The sequence below is a fragment of the Malaya genurostris genome, chromosome 3 (assembly GCF_030247185.1).
Source record: "Malaya genurostris strain Urasoe2022 chromosome 3, Malgen_1.1, whole genome shotgun sequence".
Taxonomy (NCBI): domain Eukaryota; kingdom Metazoa; phylum Arthropoda; class Insecta; order Diptera; family Culicidae; genus Malaya; species Malaya genurostris.
This window is the reverse complement of record NC_080572.1, coordinates 7,593,004-7,604,644: the sequence shown is the minus strand read 5'-3', so window position 1 is coordinate 7,604,644 and position 11,641 is coordinate 7,593,004. Positions and strand designations below refer to the sequence as shown.

Here is an 11,641-nt window from a genome sequence, read left to right as displayed (position 1 = left end):
ACTATGATTATTTACACTGTTGTCGGGTCAGAGTTTCTGCTAAGCCGATAGTATAACAATACATTTGTCAAGTAGTAGTGCTGGGCCTGGTAGCCTTCGGCACTTTTAAAAATATTTGTGTAGCTCCGAAATTGAACACTTTTTGTACAGCAATCTCATCCTATCTATTAAATTATAATTTTTAACGTGTATATTTTTGTTTTGGAAATATGGAGTGCAGTGCAGTGCAGAACTCGTATGGAACACGTATCCACTACATACTTAACAGAACCGGGAAGCCAAAAAAACTCAAATTTTGAAGCCAAACGAATGAGATGCATATTTGCACGAAAAAAGTATTATTATTCATTGTGAGCAAAAAATCAACGATTGCCGAGTAGGGGTACGTGAGGTGGAAACGTATATTTTTCATTAATAATGATACTGTTCCTTAGGGGTTGTATTTTACCCCCTATTTATTTTAAACAGTTTGTCTTTGTGCTTCGGTGGTTACGATGCACCGTACACGGAGAATTTCCAAATCCCAAAATTCCAATGCTACATATATTGTTTCATGTCCCGATTGTTTCAATCCACATATTATTGATTCAACTAACATACCTTATGATCAAAAAAGAACCGGAATTTTTATTTTAAAATTCCCGCGCTTGTCCAATCGGTAAATTTTTATTCTCTCAACGTTGGCAACACTTTTATACGAAAAATTTGTAAAATTAGGTCATTTTTACGGAGTAAAACCGGTATGAAGTTTGTAGGAAGTGAAAGTGAAATAAATTAGAGAAATTAAATTAGTCATGATTGAAAATGAACAATCAAAATAAGCCAAATGTACAAGAGACTACGGAGTAATCCCTCAAACTATCCAGGAGGAGCATTAGCGCATTTGAAATTTTTGAGTATTTTCTATGTCGTAAATTTCGTCAATTCGTTTTTTTTTCGTTGAATTTAGACTCCGGTATATAGAATTTTGATTGGAAATGAAATTTGAAATTACTGTCCAGTGGACTACTTGGTAGTGCGGTAAAACTTCATTTCAATCGAATATTTTTTGGTGAAAATGAAATTTATGGCCGTTGACTATCAGCATATTCCTCTCATTCATTTTACTTTCGTTAAAATGTGAAGTTTACTGCAGGAGAGTGCTCGTCAGTGTGTGCACACATTCGATTTCAATTGTATTGAATGAAGTTTTACAGCACTGCTACTTGGTGACCGCTTTGTCGAATAACCGTTAAATTCCTCACACACAAGGGGCTGGGGTCCACTAGAAGATTGATAGTACCTATGAGCTCTCTCCGGACAGTACCAATCTAGATGCCGTGTGGAATCCGGCGGAAAAAAATTAACCAAGAATAGATCCACTGGGTTCCTACTTCCATGTCGTAAAAGGCGACAATGGCAGGAGTTTCTTTTTCCTTTCAGTTATCAGATATTTTCAATGTTTCACTTCTGATTACTCTATTTTACTAAATTATCACTTTATTCAACCTATCAATTTCCGTCTAGTTTTATTTGGAATGTTTTCTACTTCCATGTTATTGATTGTCTTTCAGAATTATAAATTGAATGATAAAAATCAACTATTGCTAAAATCCGTTGATATTACAAAGTTAATAACAGAGATATCGGAATATTGGATACATAGTAAAAAAATACTTGATAATAATATTCAAACAATAAATTAAAATTTTTCTCGGTAGCCAGCTGCCCAGATCAACCAATATAATCAATTAATAATTTTAATAGATAATTAAAATAATAAAGCGGAAATAATAAAGAATCAAGACGCGCGTGAAATCTGTTGACCTTTATTTGGTGATTTAAAATGATTTTATAACAACTGTTTAGAATATGTCAATGCAATGAATCATTTATTTTGTCTAAATCCTATTCACTCGTTTATTTTGTATCACGTAATTTCATTTATAAAAAAAATAGGGAAGTTTTTATTCTTTACGCGATAGTATTGCAAATTTTTCTTCAGTTTTCTCGAATAAGAGCTGTGAATCAAGACTTCCCGGGACTTCAATATAGGGTATTGTTGAAACGTTCACTCGGGAAGTCAGTGAGTTTAGTGGTGCATCCGAGCATCTTGAAACCGGAACATACTGAGTCGCGCGCGAATAATACAAATACTGAAATTTTTACTAACAAATATCCTTCTCCCGTGACACTTGTGGAGTGCGCAGTAGTATATACGGCCTTTAGTAACAACAAGTGCTGGACTAACATCCCTCCCCATTCCTTAGACGATCTACGTTCGGGCCTGGCCGGCGCCGGTACTGATCAATGAATTCTGGGATTACCAGAAGATGTACATTGAAGGATGATTTACCAGTCCCAGGGGTACAATTTACTCCCTGTACAATTTCAGCTAATCCCGATCAGTAACGGAGTAGCAACCAGGGGTGATCGCTCAAGCTCAAAGCTCAAGCTCAACGTTGGCAACACTTTTATACACATTCTGTTAAATTTTGACGCATATCGTACGATTAGTTTTTGTTTGGCGTCTATACAAAGAAGTTGAAAAATTTTCGTGTGACGATTTTTATAATTAATGAAAATTTAGAACAACGTGCGTGCATCAAATTTTGTGTTGCAAATGGATTTAAGTGTTCCGAAACGTTGAAAATGTTAGAAAAGGCCTTTGCAGAATCATGTCTAGGAAAAACACAGGAATTCGAGTGGTACAAACGCTTCAAAGGTGGTCGTACAAGCTTGGATCATGATGAGATCCCTGGCCGCCCAACATCTGTTACCGAAGAAAACATTGAATCGGCGAAGCAAATCGTGTTGTAAAATCGTTATGTACCGATTAGAGAGATTGCTGTGTTGTTGAGCATCTCTTATGGATCAGTCAAACACATTTTAACTGATATTTTGGGTTTGAAACGCGTCGCTTCTCGGCTGGTGGCAAAAAGCTGAATTTCATTCAAAAACAGCGTCGTGTTGATGTGGTCAATAAGATGATTTCCAACGCAGATAGTGACCCCACATTCATCGAATGCATCATAACTGGTGATGAGGTGTGGATCTATGAATATGACGACGAAACCGCACAACAGTCGACCGAATGGCGAGCCGTTGTTCTAAATTTTCATCCACTATAAAAATCGCCACACGAAAATTTTTCAACTTCTTTGTACAGACGCCAAACAAAAACTAATCGTACGATATGCGTCAAAATTTGATAGAATGTGTATAAAAGTGTTGCCAAATGTGAGAGAATAAAAGTTTACCGATTGGACAAGCGCGGGAATTTTAAAATGAAAACTCCGGTTCTTTTTTTATCATAAGGTATTTGTTTATTTTTCAAAACCTTCTAGATAAATAGCATTTCTGTTTTCGGAAGCTAGCAGTTTTTTTCATAATTTTGAAACGGTATAGACACCTGAATTTGCTTTTCAAAATAAGCATCGTTTGAATTGATCACTGAAAATGTCGGAGTCTCACGAATCATCCAGGCCCTTATAACCGTTCACACTTCCACTTTCACATTCACTTCACTTACATGTCACTTTACTTGATTTTACCTATTACCGGTATCTATTTTTTTCAACAAAATGTTGGTGGCGTGATGTTCATAATGACATCAAGTTCATTCAAGTAATTACTTTTGTCTCTGAAGCGACTTCCGTAATAAGGACCTACATTCACTTCACTTGATTTCCACCGTGAAGTGATACCCATAATAAGGGTCACAGTCACTTCAATCGGTTTTCACCGTGTAGTGACACCGGTAATAAGGGCCCCAGTCTTATGTTTTTTTAATTTAATAATATAAGTTGAAGGCACACTGCTTAAGCTCTAATATGGCGAGGTCATTTTCTAATTTTAAATAACTATCCACTAAAACTAGTAAATTTTAATAAAATTCTAAATTTATTCTAAAAATTTTAAGGGTCGCCTGGGGACCTACTTGATCCGAAATTCCACGAATCTCTTTCTTCAAGGATGTGTTGAAAAACACAGTAGAATTAGAAGTATCTAAGAAAGCACGGTTGAGAACAAACGAAGAAGGATTGATATTCTGAACCATACGATCATAATACAAGGACATAAAACGGGTTTGAGAATTGAGTTCGACATGCCTTTCGAAGTTTTCAATCACCATCACGCAGTCGAAATGAGAGATCCCGGAATCGATTTTTCTAACAGAGGGACGCCCGCCAGCACTTCGATACTCATCGTATGAGTCGACTGCATGCAACCAAAGGAGATACGCAAACAACGATACTGGATTCTTTCCAGCTTGATGAAATGTTCAGTGTTCACCGCGGATCGGAAGTAGAAGAATCCGTATCACGGACAATATCGTTTTTTGGTACAACCTGATCTGGTCTCCTGAGGGGGCATCCAACCATGATCCAGTTAGTGTACGAAGAAAGTAGATTCTCTGTTGGCATTTTTGTTTCAGCTACCTAATGTGACATCCCCAGGTTCCTCTGGAGTCGAAGCAGACTCCGATATATTTGAATGTGATGACCTGGAAGCTGTAATCGTGCTGGTTCTTGCTTCCTTGAAATTACAACCAGCTAAGTTTTCTCCGTAGAGAACTCGATACCCATTTGAAGAGCCCATGTCGACAAGTTGCCGAGGGTATCTTGCAATGGTCCTTGGAGATCGGCAGCTTTGGGTCCTATAATAGACACAACGCTGTCGTCGGCAAGTTGTCTTAGCTTGCATGATGTGTTGATACATTCATCGACATCATTTACGTAAAAAATGTTTAAAAGGAGACCTAAACATGAGTCCTGAGGAAGACCCATGTAACTAAATCGTATTGTCGACAAATCACCATGCGCGAAATACATGTTTTTCTCGGACAATAGATTATACAAAAAGTTATTTAAAATTGGTGAAAGACTATGCTGATGCAACTTCGCAGATAGTATATTTTTGGAACTTGAGTCAAAAGCCCCTTTGATGTCTAGAAAAACTGACGCCATTTGTTCTTTACGAGCGAATGCCATTTGAATTTCGGTTGAGCGACGGAAGACAATCGTTCGTTCCTTTGCCTATGCGGAAGCCAAATTATGCATCTGAAAGTAGCCATTAGTCTCGACCCAATTGTATCGACGAAACAGAATCATTTTTTTTTTTCGAATTTCCGGATACAGGAAAGCATAGCAATCGGCCGATACGAATTGTGATCGGAGGTTGGTTTCCTTGATTTTTGAAAGGCGATCACTCTCATTTGTCTCCAGTCGTGTGGACAATATTACGCTCTAGAAATTTGCTGAATAAATCCAACAAGCACCTTTTGGCAGAGTCAGGCAGATTTTTCTACAAGTTAAATTTAATTTTGTCTATCTCGAGGATTTTATTGTTACACGACAAAAGCGCAGGTGATAACTCTACCATTGAAAATTGTGTTTCGTTTGTATTCGATGCCGCGACGCGGGAGGTCTTCTGTTCCGGACCAGAGTCGGGACATACATTTTTAGTTAAATTGAATATCCAGCGGTTGCAATATTCCTCGCTTCCGTTCGTGGTGTTATGATTGCGCATTTGTCGGGCTGTGTTCCAAAGAGTGTTCCACCAAGGATTGGGAGGACGAATGTTAGTTTTCACACCGGGTATATGTTTCGTCTGAGCTTGAGTCGCGGTGTCGAGAATCAAACGAGTACTCTTCCTCTGGAGGAAGTTGAGTTCTTTCAAGTTTTTGGATATCGCGGTCACATAGCTATTTAAATCAGGCCCGTGCGCAGGAATCATCCATGGGTGGAGGGGGGGGGTTTCAAGGGGAGAGGGGGGTGTCCAAAATGCGAAAAGGCGCCTCATCCACTATATTGACAATGTGAAAAGCGGGGGGATTATTATGTCAGTTTATAAATAGATAATAAATTGACAAAAAATATGAATTGTCAAGTTATTTGCACTTTAATATAATAAGTACTCCATTGTTCATGAAACTTAATTTAAAAAAAATTCTTCATGGGGGGGGGGGGGGGGTTAAAACCCCCAAACCCCCCCCCCCCTGCGCACGGGCCTGATTTAAATCAATGTTTCCTGTGAGGTCATACGAAACATTGATTGTCTCCGATGGTCTTAATCCTCAGGCGTTCAAAAATTCTATAGGTAGATGATCGCTAATGTGGGAATCACCTTCCACGTGCAGTCCAACCATAGTGAGGTCGAGCAAAGGAATAAATCCAGCGCACTTGGTATTGCTGGTGGTGCAGGAATCCGTATCATTTATCCCGTATTCAAAAATTTCATATTGAAGTTGTCGCAACTATCATGGATCATAGCTGATCTCTTATCGTAACCCATTCCGTACCGTGTGAGTTAAAGTCTCCTATTAACAATGTCGATGGAAGTAGCTCTATGATATCACTGAGCCGCCGATGCCCAACCTTGGGGTATATAGATGGAAGTAATGCAAAGGTCCTTGCCTTCGATTGTAACATGACAGGTTTTTTTTTACATTAAATATTTATTGTTTCTCTTTGGTTACATTTCTGTATGATATTACATGTCAAGTGATGTAGTAATGTTACTTTTCATCTTTTGATTTACGGTAATTTACTAGTTAATAATTTTGATTCAATTTCTTTTTAACAGTTTAACTGATAGACAGTTTGATTTATAAAACTAAACTACAACTACAACAAAACTAAAATAGTGAACTAATAAGAGGGTATTCAGAAATTGCACATTTTTCTTGGAATTTTCCATTGGCTGCAATTAGTTTCTCGTTGACGGTAGTGACGTCTGCTAGTTGATGAACTGTTGAAGTCCTGGTGAACCACGGAAGATCCAGAATCATTTTCAGGGCTCTGTTCTGCAGCACTTGGATTTTGTTCCGATGTGTAACGGCACACCTCCCCCACACAGGCAACGCGTACTGAAACACTGGAGCGATGATCTGGGTGTAAACGGCTAACTTATTCTTGCGAATAAGAGATGACCTTCTCTTGATTAATGGGTAGAGACATTTGATGAGCAAGGAGCATTTAGTTTTTATCTTATCGACATGCGAGCGGAAAAGTAGTTTACGATCAAAAGTGAGCCCCAGATAGACCACCTCATTGGACCAGTCGATTTGAAGCCCATCAACCACGATCTTGCAATCAGCTGGAGGAGTGAGTCGCTGAGATAGGCTGTATGGAAACAGGATCGCCTGAGTTTTGGAAGCATTAATTTTTATCTTCCAGGTGTTCATGTAGCTGACAACGGAATCAAGGCAGTTTTGCAGCTTTTTGGTGAGATGTTTTGTGACCCTTCCTTTGCAAAGGATAGCTGTATCATCCGCGAAGAAGCAGAATTGGCAACCATCAGGAAGTCGAGGGAAATCCGAGGTGTAGACGTTGTACAGTACTGGTCCGAGAATACTACCCTGAGGTACTCCGGCGGGTACAACAAACCCGTTCGATAGGGTTCCGTTCACGCTGACTTTGAAGCTTCTGCCACTGAGATAGTTTTGTACTATCTTGATGAGGTACACTGGGAAGTTGTAGCGATACATCTTGTAGATGAGACCTTCGTGCCAGACGTTGTCGAATGCCTTCTCGACGTCCAGTAGAGCCATGGCTGTAGACTTTGCGACGTGCTTGTTACGGTCGATGATGTTCACTACTCTTTGCAACTGATGAGTTGTAGAATGGCCCTTTCTGAATCCGAACTGTTCGGGCAAGAAAATGTTGTTGTTTTCGATATGCACCAGAACACGATCTAAGATGAGTCTTTCGAAGAGCTTGCTTAGCGACGACAGAAGGCTAATGGGACGATAGCTAGAGGGATTCGTTGGATCTTTAGATGGTTTCAGTAACGGTACAACCTTGGCGATTTTCCACTCCGAGGGGAAGTAGTTTAAAACGAGACATCTGTTGAAAACATTGACAATAAAGGTGTAGGTCTGATGGCTGAGTTTCTTCAATGTAAGGTTAAAAATCGAGTCAAAGCCCGGCGCCTTCATGTTTTTGAATGCTTTTACTGTTGCGGCAACTTGTTCGGGTTTAACCTTAACATTTTCCGGAACGTAGCAGCGGGTGTTACGCAAAGTGGACATCGTTTCTCGAACTGCGTCTTCCATGGGACTGACAACGGAATTACCCAGGTTGTGAGAGCGCAAAATGTGTTCGCCGATTGCGGTCGCTTTTTCAAACGGTGTGACCAGAATGTCGTTGTTCTGTGCCAACGGAGGGATTTGTTTCGGTTTGGACTTTAGTACCTTTGACACCTTCCAGAAAGGCCGCGAGAACGGGTCTAGCCTTCGGATCATTGACGAAAAGTTTTCGTTTTTCAGATCATCCACTCGAGAACTGATCAGCTCTGACAATTTCGATGCAACGTATTTTTTCGATAAATCGCCTGACCGTTGAAATTGGCGCCTTACTTTGTTACGTTGACGGATAATTGCTTTGGTCATCGAGTCGATTTTAAGCAATACTCCGTGGATCGGAACCTGTCTAACGCAGTGGTTCTCAGCTACAGAGATAGCGGCCTTTAGCTCGGATAAAGCTTCATCTATATCGTCAGTGGAATTCAACGCTTTGGTTGCATCGATATGCCGATCAACAATCCGGGCGAATTCCACCCAGTTGACGTCGTGGTAGTTTTTCCTGGTTTGCGGTTCACCGCGCTGAATATCACCACCGATTTGAAATGAAACCGGAAAATGATCAGAGCTGAGATCGTTTGTTGTAACTGGTTGGCTCAGCAAGTCGAAGTTCGACAGAACTATATCCAAGGTGGACGAGATGCCGGCAGGCGAAAGATATGTCGGCTGATACGGTGCGTGGATGGTGTAATAACCCAGCTGTAGATCCTCGAAGACAGTAACATGACAGGTGATAGCTTCAATACCTGTTATCGAGAAGAGGTTGGCCCTTATTACCGTTCTCACTTCGACTTTCACATTCACTTCACTTACATGTCACTTCACTTGATTTTACCTATTACCATTATCACGCATAGTGAAGTGATCACTGTGGTGAACAAAACTAATCTTTTCAACAAAATGTTGGTGGCGTGACATCAATGACATCAAGTTCATTCAAGTAATTACTTTTGTCTCAGAAGCGACTTCCGTAATAAGGACCTACATTCAATTCATTTGATTTCCACCGTGAAGTGATACCCATAATAAGGGTCACAGTCACTTCACTTGGTTTTCACCGTGTAGTGTAGTGTAGTTGACGCCGTTAACTCGATAAAAAGAATAGCACTTTTTGATATCCAAAAGTACTCCTACGTAGGGATCATCTCGATCCAGGCGAATAATGTTAAAACCGTAAAAGTTGGAAGGTATTTCAAAAAATAGGTATAGCATTCGCCCAAACTTTGGAAAACTTTTCCGAGCCCGGAGTGCCAAGCGTTATATACCAATCGATTCAGTTCGACAAACTGAGCAAATCACCCCGATTCTGTATTTCTTTCGAATCGGATTGTTTCGATCGAATATAAAATTTTGCATTCTTCAGCTCGATCGAGCTCGAGTTTTTCATACAAAAGCATCACTCGATCGAATTACAGAATGCAAATTTTTACATTCGTTCTACAAAATCCGATTCGATCGAAATACAGAAAAGGGGTAAATGTCTGTATGCGTATGCAAAATAGAGAGGTGTGAATCTTAGTTCTACAAACTTTTATTTCAAAATTTGCAGTTTTTTTTGACAATATATGTCTCAAATGACCTTGAAAACTGAAAATTGTTTCATATTTAGATTCGTAATACCAATCAAACGAGTCGTAGATTGTAAGAATCCGTCAACTATTTACGGAGATATCGATGTTTTCGCCATATTCTATTAGTTGTGGTTTTGAACGCAACACGATGAAACGCCTCTTTAAATCTAAATTAGATACAGATTTTATTATAATAATTTCTGAGTAATTGAAAGATTGAATACAGTACTCTTTAGCATAGTATTTTGGCTCTAACTAAATCGATTGTAACTGTCTTCAACTACAACCATTGAAAAACGAAATTTTCATATCACCTAATTATATTCAAAATATATTTTAATATATATTTTGTCTTACTAATTTTAACAAAGTAATCGGTGACCAGTCTTTCTAGTCACAATTTTTGAGAGACAAACGATTATTGTTGCAGAAAACATGTGGATCGATAAAGAAAGGTATCATCTCACTGCAAGGTAGATTAAACAAGTTTTTATATTTATAAAATAAAAGTAAAGCATAGTAACTTCTGAAAACATGATATGAAAAGCCTTTAACTTGTGAAATTAATTTTTTATTCAATTTTATTAATGACATTTTACCATCTTTGTGGCATTCGTGTCATGTAAAATTAATACTTTATAAAAGTCATACTGCTTTGAATATTTTTTTATATAGCGAACAAAATATCCTGAAAAGAAAACAGAGAAATGTTCCATAAAAATATTGTGCTTGTATTCCACACATTAACTTTCCTTTCGTATCGATTTGAAATCATATTAAGAAAAATTCGAACTATTTTTGCTGTGTACACATTTGCTAGTGAAAATCGATAAACCTTGAGAACATCCTTGCAAAAACTAAAACCGTTATATTGCATAAGTAATTACGAGGTGTCCCTTAAAGCCAAACTATGTATTTACTTACTTTGAAATCGCTCTACGCTAAAACCAACTGTCGGCACTATTATTGAGTTCCGTTCGTCCGGATTCTTAAAATGATTAACAATGGTCGATTTTCCACTGTTGTTTAATCCTACTACCAGTATGTTGATCTGTTCCTTTTTGATCTTCAGCATGCTGGCCAGCTTGTCGAAGAGGCCCATTGTGTTAATTGTTCCTAATCGCAGTGTTACTTATTTGCGGTCGAACAATACGATGCACGTACTCACTGGCACACGCACTTTAATCTTTTGATTACCATAGAAATGTATATCAAGAATTTAGAATAACCTGGATCGGACCATAAGAAGTGACTAAGTGTCGAAAAGTTATTTTGTCAAATAGTCACCAGGTGTGACTGGCACTAGGTAGTTATTGATCACACATGCCTTTGTCTACATTGCATTGCCATTTCTTCACCCAACGTGTCTTTCGTCTGTCGTTTTAAATACCGACTAACAGCAATTGTTTTTCCATGTTGAGTAAAGTATAATAATAGCAAAGCATTAGTTTATTTTAAGTAGAAATTACATTTTTTTACACTGTTCAATTGTGTTTTCCACTGTTAAAGGATATGTTGGCTAGTGTGCATATTGAAGTTAGAGCAAAACTTTCGACACATGCACTAACGACTGCGAGCAAGGCGTTGTAAATTGCCAGTGCATACAAGACTGTGTTTGAGTTTATACCACCATGGTAACCGTCAAGCAGCTGTCAATAAAATAAAAGACGATGGTTATGTCCGAATACTTTAAACGCCGAAAGTATATACGACTTCCGGTGAATCTCTCAACGAGTGAGCACGTTGTGTTATGTTAGTGCGATGAAAATTCGAGTATTTCGCGAGAAAGAAAGAATTTTGATCCGTAGTTTGGCGCCTCGACGTAGCTAAAAAAAAACTAAAGTCCATTGGACTACAAACGAAAATTAATTGACTACATAGCCTAAGTTGCTGTACCATCAATCGGCGTCATTTAAAGTAAGATGACGCCAACCAGAAGATAGAAGAAAAAGAAAGTATATATATATATATATATATATATATATATATATATATATATATATAT

General features: G+C 38.5%; 1 protein-coding gene across 1 annotated transcript in view; it reads right to left on the bottom strand.

Moving 5' to 3' along the window:
• The window catches only part of LOC131433670 (ADP-ribosylation factor-like protein 6), a 35,046-nt gene extending 23,831 nt beyond the window's left edge, over positions 1-11,215 (bottom strand). The window contains exon 1 of the mRNA XM_058600186.1: positions 10,561-11,215. Coding sequence (XP_058456169.1) covers positions 10,561-10,738 — 178 coding nt within the window. The 5' untranslated portion in view covers positions 10,739-11,215. The remainder of the gene's footprint in view (positions 1-10,560) is intronic.
• Positions 11,216-11,641: the final 426 nt, after the last annotated feature.